The sequence below is a fragment of the Drosophila hydei genome, unplaced genomic scaffold (assembly GCF_003285905.1).
Source record: "Drosophila hydei strain 15085-1641.00,03,60 unplaced genomic scaffold, DhydRS2 tig00008133-arrow-arrow-pilon, whole genome shotgun sequence".
In the NCBI taxonomy this organism is placed as follows: domain Eukaryota; kingdom Metazoa; phylum Arthropoda; class Insecta; order Diptera; family Drosophilidae; genus Drosophila; species Drosophila hydei.
In genome coordinates, this window is record NW_022045842.1 from 14,304 (window position 1) to 29,224 (window position 14,921).

General features: G+C 39.3%; 2 protein-coding genes and 1 pseudogene across 9 annotated transcripts; 1 reads left to right on the forward strand and 2 right to left on the reverse strand.

Moving 5' to 3' along the window:
- Positions 1-10: 10 nt before the first annotated feature.
- LOC115483443 lies at positions 11-2,409 on the forward strand (annotated as a pseudogene).
- Positions 2,410-2,852: 443 nt separating this feature from the next.
- Positions 2,853-11,348, reverse strand: LOC111593725 (ATP-dependent 6-phosphofructokinase). 7 transcript variants are annotated; one of them, XM_023306703.2, is made up of 12 exons: positions 11,176-11,348; positions 11,013-11,124; positions 10,779-10,957; positions 10,534-10,726; positions 9,591-9,692; positions 7,486-7,827; positions 7,261-7,415; positions 5,848-5,956; positions 4,859-5,047; positions 4,334-4,776; positions 3,423-4,265; positions 2,853-3,350 (listed from the first exon to the last, which is right to left on the reverse strand). In XM_023306703.2, the coding sequence occupies exons 1-12, from the start codon at positions 11,217-11,219 to the stop codon at positions 3,212-3,214; spliced, it is 2,850 nt and encodes a 949-aa protein (XP_023162471.2). In that variant the 5' UTR covers positions 11,220-11,348; the 3' UTR covers positions 2,853-3,211. The 7 variants fall into 7 exon arrangements, with proteins under 7 accessions (XP_023162471.2, XP_023162470.2, XP_023162469.2 ...); XM_023306702.2 differs by lacking the exon at positions 5,848-5,956 and adding an exon at positions 6,494-6,602; XM_023306701.2 differs by lacking the exon at positions 5,848-5,956 and adding an exon at positions 7,021-7,129.
- A 263-nt stretch (positions 11,349-11,611) lies between these two features.
- Positions 11,612-13,028, reverse strand: LOC111593727. Of its 2 annotated transcripts, none has more exons than XM_023306710.2 (3): positions 12,854-13,028; positions 12,466-12,801; positions 11,612-12,400 (listed from the first exon to the last, which is right to left on the reverse strand). In XM_023306710.2, exons 1-3 carry the CDS (start codon positions 12,946-12,948, stop codon positions 11,809-11,811), a joined length of 1,023 nt encoding a protein of 340 aa, XP_023162478.2. In that variant the 5' UTR covers positions 12,949-13,028; the 3' UTR covers positions 11,612-11,808. The 2 variants fall into 2 exon arrangements, with proteins under 2 accessions (XP_023162478.2, XP_023162479.2); XM_023306711.2 differs by having other exon boundaries at positions 11,614-12,400; positions 12,466-12,798; positions 12,854-13,027.
- Between the last annotated feature and the right edge of the window lie 1,893 nt (positions 13,029-14,921).

Here is a 14,921-nt window from a genome sequence, read left to right on the forward strand (position 1 = left end):
TTAAATATGAATGTATTCAAAATTGCTTTGTTTGTTATTTTGTCAGAGCAAAATTAATTTTCTAAATTTTTTTGTAAAGCAACTAATGTTACTATGTCAAAATTTATTCACGTGGCTGTCCTGGCCGGCAGCTCAATGCTTGCATTTTCCTCAGCCGGAATGTCCCAGGAGCGAAGCAAAGCGCCCCAAATGAAACGTGAGTTGCCCACACGCCATATGAATCTAGAATCATTGCGTCGCACCGAGTACGATATCCTGATCATTGGCGGTGGTGCAGTGGGCGCTGGTTGCGCTCTGGATGCAGCTACACGTGGGTTAAAAACAGCCCTAGTCGAGGCCGACGATTTTGGTAGTGGAACCTCATCGAAGTCTAGTAAATTGTTGCATGGCGGCCTACGGGATCTTGACTACGCAATTGCAAATTTTGACATGCCCGCCTTTCGGCGTGTGCTTTCATCGCTGCACGAGCGCCGAAACATTGCCAATCTAGCGCCGCACTTAAATCAGTCGGTGCCAATAATGCTGCCAGTCCACAATTGGTGGCAGGTGCCCATCTATTGGATGAAACTGCATCTTTATCATCTAATGGCACCAGGGACCACTAAGGGTTTCTCATTCATCAATAGTCGCGAGGCGCTTGAAATGTTTCCGATGATGCGCCGCGATATGTTTGGCGCCTTCGTCTTCTACGAAGGTCAGCATGATGATGCCCGGATGTGCCTGGCAATTATTTTGACTGCCGCCCGCTATGGCGCCGACGTCTGCAATCACATGAAGGTGGTCGATCTGTTACGTGACAAAAATAAAAATGTAACTGGAGCTAAAGCTGTCGACCAATTGACTGGCATAGTTTACAAGATACGCGCCAAAATAGTAATCAATGCAACTGGCCCTTTGAGTGATTCGATAATTCGGCTCGAAGATGCCAATGCGTCGCAGCAGTGCACTCCCACGTGGGCCTCGCACATTGTGCTTCCGCCCTTCTACTGCCCCGAAGAGGTGGGTCTTTTCGATCCTTATACAGATAACGGTTCGACAATATTCTTTTTACCCTGGCTGGGGCATACGATAATGGGCACCTCGGACGAAGCACATGAGGTGGTCGAGGGACCACATCCAACAGAACGGGAAGTTCAGTATCTTTTAAATAGTATCAGAAGCTATATTAATCCGAATTTTGATGTGCGCCGGTGCGACGTGCTGGCAGCTTGGGGTGGCTATAAGCCGCTGCCCACTCGGTCAACTGAGTTGGCTCATTCGACCCTGAGGAACCATGTCATTTCTCTGGGGCCAGGTAACATGGTGTCTATAGTGGGCGGCACATGGACTTCTTTTCGGCTGATTGCCGAGAAGGCAATAGACGCCGCCATTAAGAATGGCGGCCTACAGCCGTTACGAGGCCATTCGATTACAGCGACCTCTTGCAAGCTGGACGGCGCCATTGGTTGGACACCTAACATGTTTATACGTCTAGTGCAGGACTTCGGCTTGGAGCGTGATGTGGCGAAACATTTGTCTGATACGTACGGATCGAATGCGTTCAAGGTGGCCGTTGGTGCCAACTCCAGTGGCGGCCTGTGGCCCATCATAGGTAAACGTCTGCACTCCGACTTTCCCTACATTGAGGCTGAGGTACGGCAGGGTGTTAAGGACTATGCCTGCACGCTGGTAGACATGGTGGCACGTCGACTACGTGTTGCCTTTCTCAATGTCCAGGCGGCCGAGGATATATTGCCCCGCGTGGCCGCCGAAATGGCGCGCGAACTGAAGTGGAGTAGATCGCGGAAATTGAGGGAAATCAAAGAAGCGCGGCAGTTTTTAAACACTCAGATGGGTCTCTCGCCCGAATTTGACCCACTTCATATGAGCATACCGATTAAGTTGTCAGTGTGTCAGGTGCAAAAGTATGCCGAGTATTTTAGAAACCTGGATGAAACCAACACCGGTTTTGTGTCGATTAACAAATGCTGCGCAGCTATGAAGTCGTTCGGCGTCAAGGAGGTACCGGTTGACCTAATGCACGACGTGCTGCGGGACATTGACTGTCACGCTCAGGGTAAAGTGAATCTCTACGAATTTCTCATGCTTATGTCAGCCATCGTGCACGGTGACACGGCATATTTACGTTATGCCAAAATGCATTTGGACCAAACAGTCTCGACAATAAACCGCAAACGGCGCCTGAAAAGTGATAGTCACGTCGAGCGAGCTGGAGGTGGCTTGTGAAGATAGAACCGCCCTGTGCAAACTCTGTGTATATTCATGAAACTGTATTCTCTTATACTTTTTTTATTAACAGCAATGCTACCATATCGTCGTAATCTAAATTTAGCAGTGCTGCCACACTTCATTCCGACAGATCGTTGGCGTTCAAAATTAGAACGCATAGCAACTATAAATCATAAAAATGAAAAAATGAGTTTGATTTTTATTTCAGTTGGATATCGACGCATTTTGCGCTATTTTCTTTAGACTTTGTAATCATTTAACAATTGTTTTCTATATTCTTTTAGCAAAACTCGTTTATGCCCTATGGAGCTTGTATATATAGTTATGTATTTGTAACATTTGAATATAAATATATAAGTATATATATATATTTTTTGCAACAATGACGACAGCATACTAACAGGGTGTTTCAATACAATTAATTTTGTGTGTGCAATATTGCCAGGTAAAACATCTAAGGGCTCTTTTAGTTTTTGTAATTTTATGTATTTATGTGCTATAAATATATTCAAAGCGTGAACAAAATCGAAGTATAAACTATAATAAATAATCAATAAGTGAACGAGTGAATAAGGAAAATTGTTTAAAGTAGTTATGACAAAATTATAAATAATCATTGTGGCGGTATAGTTTATACATTTATATATTTAAATATATATCCTGAAATATATGTATAAATGTGCATTGTATACATTAGAAATACACTTAGTTGACATGGATTTTTTGAAGTGCACACTTTAACTCTGGGGTAAGGTTGGCTAAATACCAGTAAATATTAGCAGCTAAACTTTGACCTGAGCTGAGAGACATGTTTATAGTATAAATATGTCGAAAACGTCTATATATAAGTGAAAGAAATCGAAATAACAAACTTCGCAACGTTTACGTTTGTTGCAACTGTCAGAGTAGAAGTTTAAATAAGCAATGATGTTTCCTATGTGCACTGGGCATGATAAGTTTTTGTTGTATCGTTCTTTGTTATCTAAGCAACAGCATCTGTGGCGCATTCCTCGTCGACGGTAATGTACATGCCCTCCTCTTCGTAAGCAGAGTCGTGCTTAGCCAGGATTCTCAACAGTGGACGCAGGCGTAGCCACCACTGCTTCTTCGGGATGCGTTGACTGTGAGAAATGGGAAGATATTTAAATCAGATCGAATCGAATTTATAGTGGCATTATTTTCGTGGCACTCACTCAAAGTTGGTGTCGCCAATGAGATCGACCAAGGGCGTGAATCGATACTGTCGGGATACAATGCCCAGCAGGGTTGCTGTGTCGGTCGATTTGCAGTTAACGACACCGTTGCTATCCATGTTTTCCTTGATTTGCTTTGCCAGCCAGTCGACGCACTTGGCGGCCATTTTGGTGCCCATGTTGCGATCGAATGGACTGGGTGAGCCGCCCTGTTGCATGTGACCCAAAATGTTCATGCGGCAAGTGAACAGACCCTTGCCCTCCTCCGAGTACAGTCGATAGATGAAGTCAGTGGTATAGTTCTCACTGGCCTTCTCGTTGCGCAAGATCAGGCCGCGAGAGACACCCTCTGCCATTTTGGATGCCATGTGATAGACGTCCTGCTGCAGGTCCTTGATGGAGAACTTCTCCTCAAATATATATGCGGCATCGGCGCCACCGGCCAGGCCAGCCAACGTGGCCAAATAGCCGCTATAGCCACCCATTGTCTCGATGACAAACACTCGACGCTTGGTGCCCTGGGCCGATTGACGAATGCGGTCGCATATTTCGGTGATCTCGTTCAAGCCGGTGTCGCAGCCGAGCGAGAATTCAGTGCCGGGCACATTGTTCGAAATGGTCGCAGGCACAACCACAATGGGTATGCAAAACTCTGGATAATTTTCACGCTGATCGGAGATTTGCCCAGCGGCGTGATAACTCTCAAATCCGCCAATGATCAGCAGACCCTGAATCTTGAACTCCTTAAGACGAGCAGCGATCTCCTTGAACTTGCCCTCGGGCAGAGTGCGCTTGGTGCCTAGATAAGCACCACCTTGACCCACCCAGCCAGATACATCAGACCTGTGGCAAAGTCGAGTGTGTTAGATGTGCAGCTCCAAATGATCATAACCATATCGTATCACACTCACCAGCCCAGCTCGCGCACATTGCCAGCAATGAGACCCTCAACGCCGTCGTTGATGCCGTAGACAACATCGCCGCGATAAATGGCGTTACGCACAAAGCTGCGCACAGCCGCATTCATGCCGCAAGCCGGCGCTCCAATGTGCATCACGGCCAGCCTATAGCCCTCGATGCCCTTGCCCTGCTCATCGAAGTTCTCCTTTGGTGGCTTCAAGCGAGTCAACATCTTGTAGGTCTCCAGATTGCGTTCAAAGGAACGACCGCGCAGCTTGACAGCATCGGCCCAGCGATGCTCCTTCATGGCCTTGGCCACGGCTTGGGTGCGCTCCACGCACTCCATAAGTGGCACGCGAACCGTTTGGTTGCCATCCAACGAGATGACCACTGGCACTGAGTCCGGCGTGGCCTCCATTAAAGCCAAAGTGGCCTCGGCACCCATTCGGCAGGCCTGTTAAATCATGAGAAATGATCGATAATCGATAATCGATATATATCGGTTATATGTAGCAATATGATTTATCTTCTCTTACCAGGACACGATCGAAGGCGCTGGGGTTACCGCCACGCTGCACGTGGCCCAGCACAGTGATGCGAGCATCGTGCTTGAGACGCGCATCGATCACCTTGCGCACATCTTCAGCGGAAATGGGATTGCCCTCGCGATCGCATGCGCCCTCGGCCACAATCACAATGTTCAGGCGCTGACCAGCGGAACGCTCCTGTTTGACAATGAAAGCGATAACCGTTAGACGGACCACCTCTCTACGCGAGTCTCAAACAACGATTTGGTTAGTAACTTGTGTGGATACATAGAAGCAATAAATAACTTCAAAATATACAAAGTGCTACAAAAATTAATTATAGAAGATATTTACTGAGTGATGATGATATATATGTATATATATATATATATATATATATAAAATATATATATATGTAAATATGTCTTATGTGTAAATAGGTAAAAAAGACGACAAATATGAGGTTATCAACCAGATGTAACTATGAATAAATACAGGTGAGAAAGACAGAGAGTATGTATGGATGTGTGTGTGTGTGTGTGTTTTTCTTTGTATAGCTTAAACGATGAGTGTGAGAAGAAAACAGCAACTGAATATAAGAAGAATAACAAATAAGCAAATTATATAGATATTTACTAATTAAGCTAAGGTACAACAAAATAAACTAAAAACGAAGACGTAATAAAAGCCAATTAAATTGCCCAGCAAAAAGTAGTTGTGTGTGTGTGTGTGAGTGTGTGTGTGTGGCTGCACACTTAACCCAATAAAAACCAATTCAATAGCCAATCAGTTAGTATTTTCTAGAACCAGTTTTGGACAAAAAGCTGCTGCTCTTTGCACATCTTTTAGAAATGTTAAAAAGAGTTTGAAATTAAAGTTTTCTTTTTTTAAATATCTATATTTACAATTTGAATAATTTAGTAGTAAACGCAAAAAACACCATCGCACAGTATTAAAGAATGGAATGAAAAGGGAAAACCTTTATAGAGTTCGCTGACCTGAGCTAGCTTTGTGCACAGAGCATCCTGCCAGTTAACTGGTACGGGCTCTTCGGGTATGAACATAAAATCAGCTTCTGTGGCAATAGCGGCTGAAATTGCCAAATAGCTAAAAACGAGAGTAAATCAAACACGCCGAGGAGAAGACACGTTGTACAGGTGAGTGAATTGTTAATTGATATTTGATTAATTACAATATGCTTAAGATAAGACGTAAGGTAGGTGGTAGCTAGGGCTTATCATACATCCAGTTTTGGCAATCGTCGTCGAATATAAAATAATTGAAACTCATTTCAGATAAGCAAAAATATATACAAAACTCAAAACTCAAAACTGATGCATGATATGTTTTTCTATATGTATATATATATCTGACTAATGCCTGCTAGCAAGTGTGTGTGTGTCTGTGTCTGTGTGTGTGTTGGTTGGTGGGTGTTTGGGTTGTCGCGTGTGTGTAAAATGCAATGTTTTGCTGCTGTTGTGTCTTGCAACAACGAAAAGCAGATGATTCGCGAGATAAAGAGATAGAGAGAGAGAGAGAGAGCAAACACACTGTGAAAAATATTGCGTTTGTCTTTTGTTTTTTGTTTTTTTTTTTTGTTTTTGTTTTTGTTTTTAATAAAATATATATAGGTTCACTTCTTGCCTGGGCCAATAGATCGCAAAGCCTATCTGGCCAATCGACTTTCGGCGGCATTTCTGGTATAAATATGAAATCGGCCTCGCAGGCCAGGCCACCAACGAGCGCTAAGTAACTGTAAAAATATATGTGTTGTATTATTTGGTTATACATAAATACATACATATATACAATATATACTATATACTACACTATATAGCATATACAAATGGGAAAAAGGTCAACAAAAGGTGAAGGGGCGCGATCTGAGAGCACATAAGGAAATGTCAAAGAGCTAAAGATATTCCTTGCTGAGATATCAGACTTGACAACATCTCTTTCGACTACTACAACTATATGTAGACCTACTGTAATATCAACTTATATATATAAATGAATTCATCAGTTGCCTGTGTCTTGATTTGTTGTTTTCACATTTACATTTATGGTGCGTAAACATTGAATGCTTGAACACAGATCGATTTGGGTCAGAGAGGGAGATATATATAGGGATATATGTGGAGACATTCAACGATCGCGAGCTGATTGCTTGCCTGGTCCAGCTTGAGGGTCAGTCTGTCGGGCCAATCTTGTGGGGGCGGGTACTCGGGGAGAAAGACATAGTCTGCCTCGGATATAACTCCAGCTACAACTGGCAAATAACTATAAGTATTGAAGGCATTTAGCATTTGATGTCAAATATTTGGCGGAGCTAACAATTTGTATGTCAGTAGTTACGCATCACAGGCAGCCTAGCTATGACAATAACGGTAAACCGATAACAAATAGCTTACCCACAATGACGACCCATGACCTCCATGATGAAGGTGCGCTGATGTGAGTAGGCAGTGCTGGCAATGGCATCGATTGCCTCAATGATGCGATGCAACGCCGTGTCCGTGCCAATGGTCATGTCCGTGCCACAGAAGTCGTTATCAATCGAGCCCACCTGGCCAGGTAAAGAGGGCGTGAGTGGAGAGAGTGCTAGGCAGCTAGATGATTGAGTTCCTGTGACTTACCAATCCAACAATGTGCAGAACGTTGTACTTGTTCTTCTGCTCGCTGGTTATGGTGTTATTCTTCTCCAGCTCATCCAGCAGGCTGGACCACTCCTGACGGAACAAATTGGCGCCAGTGAGCGAGCCATCACCGCCAATCACCACCAGGTTGGTAATGCCACGTTGCACCAAGTTATTGGCAGCCTTCAGGCGTCCAGCACGCTCACGGAAATCCTGGCAACGGGCTGAGCCAATAATGGTGCCGCCACGGTGTATGATCGACGATACCGATGCCCAAGTCGCTTCCTGAATGCAATCGCCGCCATCCACCATGCCCTGATAGCCTTCACGAATGAAGTACGCCTAACGCCAAGGATTATTGAAATACAAAGAACAACAATAAATTAATATACCTAATAAATATATAATACTTCTGAAACAAAATATCAATAACGACATTTCAAGTTTCATGTGACTTTGTTCGGTCAAAACTGTTTCAAAATTGTAATTTTTCTTGCATAATTCTGCCTGAAACTGGATAGTGGAGTTTTCAGCATACATTAAAATTATGTTAAAATCGAATATTGTATACTCTTAATATATTTATAAATATTTATAAAACATAAATATTTGTAAATTTTAATGTAATTTAACCTTTATATATTTTAAATTAAGAAAATATTTATATATCACAAAAAAATAATTATAGTATACAAAATTAAATACACAAATTATAAATTAAAATACATATTTAAAACAAATTTAAAATTTTAAATCGAAAAGAATAATAAAATCTATATATCTTTTTTATTAATAAATTTAATTAAATATATAATACACAATATATTTGTATATTTAAAATAATCTTAAGTTTTTTTTTATTAATTTATAATTGATATATTTTAAAGGTCTAAAATAATGTTAAGTGTTTAATATTTTTTATAGCTTTTTTTTAATAAATTAAATTAAAAATTATATATTTTTAATATATTTTCGTAAATGAAATAAGGAAAACCTAGTCATTTTTAAAATTTTTTTTTATCAACATCCGTTTTATTAATCAAAAGAGTTAAACTAAGCATGGCATCTTTTCCAAATACATAAAATAGTTTCATATTGTATGCACTTTAGAACTTATCAGGATTAATACATGATAAAGCTGTTTAAAAATAGGTGAATGATTTAATCGAGATTAGTGAAGAATATGATGCCATCATGTGAACAAAGAATAAGAGATTATCTACTATCGATTCAATTTGCTTCAGCTTTTAATTAAAAGAAAATTGCTGCTTGACTTGGGTTTTATATAATGTACCTAGATATAGTCATAATTTCTAAGCACCTCAAGCCAAATAATCGCGCATAAAAATCAAAAGTGAATAAATGAAAATGAAAGTGACTTTGAACGAAACACAAAAAAAAGAAACATCAGCCTTGCGACATTTTATTCATTGCAAAAATCATCATCATCATCACTATCATCATCGTTGAATTTCGAATAATTTATTTCAATTGCAATTATTTGAAATTTCAACTCTTTTGCCCTCACAGAGTGTGATCACAATTTGCCATATTCGCCCCAATCAGCAAATTCACACAGTCGATCAATAAAACCAATAAGCAAATAGTAATTCACTTTTCAAACAATAACCGAATTTTCTCAGATATATCTGCGTGATCGTCTGTAAGTTGCCCGAAAATAAACTCAATGTCAAACGCACACAAACACGATTTTGCCTGTGTGTTGGTGTGTTGGTATCGTCTATGTATTGGTGCTATGAATGTAGTGTGAGGCGCTTTTATTTGAATATGCTTTTGTTTTCCCCCTTGGGTTATCTAACGGCAATTGACACCACCTGCAGAACAAGCTAATTTGTTTTATTTCTATCATCTTTATGATTTAATTGCAAGTTCAGCTAAATATACATCAATTTGCTACATATATATACATATATATGCATAGCAGACTCTCTAGACCATAAAGTTCAATGGCTGAACTTGTTCCGGTAACCGATAAGAACATTTTTGTGAACAATATATGTGTGTGTGTGTGTGTGTGTGTGTGTGCGTCTGTTTCCAAATTATATATACCAATGCAAAAGCACTTGGCAGAGGTCAAAACTCACCTTGCATCCCACGTAGATGGCCATACGCACACAAGCCCTTACAGCCGCATTCATGCCCTGGGAGTCGCCACCGCTGGTGAAGACGGCCAAGCCCTTGTCGCGCTGAGAGCCGCGTGCCAGGAAACGTTGATTAGTCTCACTATTCATATTTGGCTAAGCACTTCTTTTATTCAAAAGTTAAAACAAGTTAATCGATTCAAAAAAACAACGGCAACGCACACACACACACACGCAGGGTGAGAGAGTGAGAGTGAGAGTGATACTGACACGGACGCACGTATCGAAGTTTAAGTTGGATGCACCCAACGGCGAATATTTTGTGAATGATTCACAGCGAAACTGGAGGAGCTTTGAGGAAGCCGAGTTGTCCAATTGAACTGCGCAAATCTTATGCTGCCCGCAGATGCCGTGGCTATGTGCCTGCGAGACGATTTTCACAAACTGGGCGCGAGAGCGGCGGTCGAGCGCAGAAGTTTCGGTTTTGACGTTTCAAGGTGACCTTTAAACGCAGCAAACGCTTTGCGTTAAGCGCAACTACACGGCAGACTGATGCAATGAACTGGTTGTCTGGCGTTTTTATAGCGCTACAGCGTAATGTATTTTGATTATCTACACTCTGCGCGATTTTTGATAGTATGTTTCATTAATGCAACAAACAGTAACGGTAATGCGGCCAAGATTCTGCTATCAATTTGTCACTATTGTGGGCGAAAATGGGCGATTACCCTATTGGACTTATTTTGTTTACCCCACACATACACAGCGAGTGTCATGTTGACAGCTGAGCAACAGCTGTGCGTACATGGTCAGACAAAAGCTCTATCACACCAGCGAGCTTCTGTATGGCGAATTCAGTAGCTTTTCACCACACCTACGTGAGGTGTAGAGCCGTTAGCTATTTAAACGTTACGCGTTTGCATTTAATTAAGATTCTATTACTCACATATTTACGCTTAAATTTTGGATAGTTAGCAAGCTTTACACCTGCTGGTTTACCATAACCTCTTTCGTCAAACAGTACAGATTCATTATCATCGTAGCCCATAAAACGCACACCGCCTTTTTTTACTGCTGGGTGTTTTAGCTTGGGTCCACCCAGTTGTTGATTCCTCCACACATAAGCTTCCACCATAAGACTTGAAACGGATTAAATGCAGCTGACCACCTGTATCTTGCAATCGGACTTACTTATTAAAAAATATTGAATTCAGTATGAAGCCTCGAGTCAATATTTCATTCATATTCTGTTTTACGTAGAAATACAACTTTTTCGATGGATCTTCACAGTGTTCCATTTGCATTACCAATTTAAAACATGCTAATTTATCAGAACAGACAGCTTGACCACGACACAGATGCTTTTTATGCTGCAAAGCACTTATTAGGAAAATATTTATATTGGAAATTCCACATTGAACTCACTTCAACAACTTGAGCACTCTTTAATTGTAATTCGGAGTGGAACGGCTCGGAAATGTGCAATTTGCTGGGACAGTGTTGGCTCGTAGGCAATACCTGCTCTGTTTCCATTAGGCTATGGGCGATTGCTTACAATTTTGACCATTATGCATTAGCTCGTACATACCGGGTTGATAATTTTGAAAATACTCGAAATTTTAATGCATGCATATCAGTTACTAAAGGTAGAAATACATAAAATACATACTCAATTTTGACTACGTTTGAGACAAATAATAATTTAAATTATACGACAACTGTCGAATCAATTTAAAGACTAGCTTACTCGGTTACACTTACAAGGATTAATTTCAACTGATATTTTAAAACTATATGAAATTCTGATTTAATGATATATATGTTATTTGTTTTAATTTGATTTATTTGATTAATTTGAAAATTCAACAAGCGGCTAATTCCTAACCACATAATTTAGATTTTAGGAAAAAATAATATAAAGCAGCTCGTTGAAATCAGAGCCGATTAAGACCGAGTTGGTCTATCGACTTCAATTAGCTTAAAAAAAAATTACAAATTAAAATATTTTCTTTAACAAAGCGATTCTCCTTTCGCTAGAAAGATAATCCAGACGCGATATTTCCAGCATTCCCGTTGGGTGTTTGTCTGTCGTACCTACATATATACTTATCGTATGTTGAAGGTGTCGCATCACAGCATTTGCCCACAGAGGAGTGGATGGCATGAAAATCGCAGAGAAAGGCGAAATCCTTAATTTAGATTTGTAATTGCGATGAGGCGTTCAGTTGGCATCGGATGACGTCGCCTTGTGCTTCAGTTTCTTCAGATAAAGTACATATTTTATCAGTGGCGCTTTGAATTTAGCTCTCTTTATCATCTTCATGTTCAGCAGCAACGGCTTCTTATTCGTCTCTACATTCGTCTCCCCAATCGTCACCATCTCCTTAATTATTTCCTTCACCTGATCCGTCTCCTTCTCCTTAATCCTTTCCTTCACCCGACCCGTCTCCTTCTTCACTTCCGACACCCAATTAATGTCCTTGTCCGTCTTCCCATCCCTCTCCAGAGCCACCTCCTTCTCCTTTTTTCTTTCCCACATTCGATCCATCTCCTTGTCGTTCCTCACCCTCACCCTCACCCGATCCGCCTCCTTCATTTCAAATAGCTGATCCGTCTTTTTCTTCATTTCCCGATCCGTCTCCTTGTCCTTCTTCCCTTTCTTTTTCTGAGTTGTTTCCTTCACCTTTAAAGCGAATCCAATGTCTGTTCGAAAATTTCTCTTTTTTTCGGCATCCATATATTGTCGTATATCATTTGCAGTACGATCGAAACCCAAACTTCTAGTGATGTGCATAAGTCTCTGTATATTTGGGCTTTAGCCATACAAAATTAGGAATCAATATCTATAAATGGATATATGAAAGATAATATTGCTTACGTTTTGATAGAAACTAAGCTCATATCACAGAAATCATCACGCACGCTATCGGCTGCATACATAATAGTCAACACCTCAGCTGTATTGTCGCACAGGTAGCGATAATACAAATTGATATTGTCCTTCATTAGGATCTTTAGGTAATCATACTTCATACCCAGATTTACACAGTTGCCCATTTTGTTTTTGAAGCCTTGCAATTTGTCAATATCGGTGCGACGACTGAAAAGGATCCACTTGAGCTCCGGGGAACTATCGGCAGCTATTCTGCCTCTGCTGGAAAATCGACATGCGGGTAGAAAATTCACCAAGGGAATCCCATTGTCAATGTGCCTGCTGACGACATGTGAGATATTTTTTTCGTTGGAAATATAATTGCTGCACTTACCAAGCTATGCGATTTGTCAATACTTGAAATTTACATTTATGCATTCCTAAAAAAGTCACAAGAATTTTCGTTACAGGTCTGAAAATATAAGGCATACTTTTTTAGGAATCAATAAAAATTTCGTTTTCATTTCATGATCCGAAAGTTGTGCTGGCATGAATAGATTGTCTAAGTGAACCAGTCTATAAAACTAATTGAATGCAGATAATGCATAGATTGCTAAAACTTATCTTATCATACTTACAAACAAGTTTACAAACCAGTTAGAGTACAAATTTCCATTTTCATTTAAACTCGCAACTCAAAATTTTAGCTTCAAAAATCATTTGGCTTGAGAAATAGTTATTTTAATCTTTCTTATGATCAATTTGAATCTGAAACTAGAATGGCTCTGTTATGTTAGATAGCATTAATATAGCTAGCTCTTTTTGCTTAATATTTCTTTCTCTTTCTGTTCTTTAATACCATTTCACATGGTCCAGGCTAAGCATCTTGTATGCTAACTGTCCACCGTTACTGCAAATAGTACTTCTAGCCTACCAAAGAAAGCTTTATCTTAATATGTTCAATATCTTTTCAATGTAAAAACAGTCAGTTATCAATACCTTAATACCCCTCAAAAATTCTTTTACACAATGACTTGTTTTTTTTGTATTTTTATTTTTTTTGTTTTTTTTTTTTTTGGTAATTAAGAAACTGTAATTTCAATAAACTTAAATTTTCACATCAATCTTTGCCTCCACACACACATACAATTAATGTGTGCTCAATGTTGTTGTTGTTCAACACATTTTGTATGTTTGTTTTTTGTTCTGTTTTTCTTTTAATGTATGTGTATTATGTATTTGCAGTTTCCATTTTGGTTATTCGACTCGATTTTATTATGTATATTGTAAGCGTAAATTCAATTGCGAAAATATACAGTTATACAGTTTTTATACACATCTGCATAGATAATTTTAATTTCCTGGCGACTGGCGTTTGTTCTTGTTGCTGTTGTTGTCGCCATCTTGGATTAAAATTGCATCTACTCAGCTTTTAAAATAAGTATTTTCTGTTTTATTTGTATTTTGTATTTTGATTAGTTATCAATTTCCTGTTGTTTTGCAATTAAATGCCCTGATAAACCAAACTTAATATCAACAATAAAGCAGAATGTTGAATTAGTTGAGTTTAGCAACAATTGGCATCGTTCGAAAAATAAAATTAGCTTTCAATTTCGATTTAGTTTTTCTTTTGTTATATACTTGCTTCACACACCTGTTTTTTTTTTTAATTTTTCTCATTTTGTTCTTGGACTGGGGGTTTACATTTAAACACATAGATGATAATAAAAATATAAAAAGTAAACACTGAGACATTTAGTTATAACAATTGCACATTGATAATGTTATTGCTGTTGCTTTTGCTTTTGCATAATTGCATATAGTAAGTATATATGTATATGTGAGTACGTTATAAATAGTTATCGCATCGATCGTACGATTAATTTTGATACTTGTTCCAGGATGGCGAATCACTGGTTCATTTAATCTTCAAATCCGATTAACCGATTGATTTACATACGAGGAGAAAGAAAAAAAAGAATTCTTCAAACAGGCACAATAGAACTCATGCCTTCTAAGCTATCCGCGCAACGGAACAAGTTATTTGCACTGATTTAGAGTGAATATCTATATCTGTGTATGTTAATCACAACTTTCTTGACTGCACAACTAAATAACCATTTATTAATTTGACAACAATTTAGCACACAGTTTACTCTTCTTTGTTTTATTGATAGCTGCATTATAAATGCAACACTGTGTGTGTGTGTGTGGGAGACAGAGAAAGTAAAGAACAAAATCCAAGAGAACATAAATTGGTTGAAAATAAAAGTTTAGGTTTATGTTTTTATTTGTTGTATTTTAGAAAAAAAGATAATTACAAATAATACATAATTTGTTTCTTTTGGTTCGCATGGGCTTCTTCTTTGACGACGAAAAATAATGGGCATTATTTGTAATTACATTATTTATATTGTATAAACCAATTAGCCTTTCTTTATTATTGTTTTTTTTTATTAAGG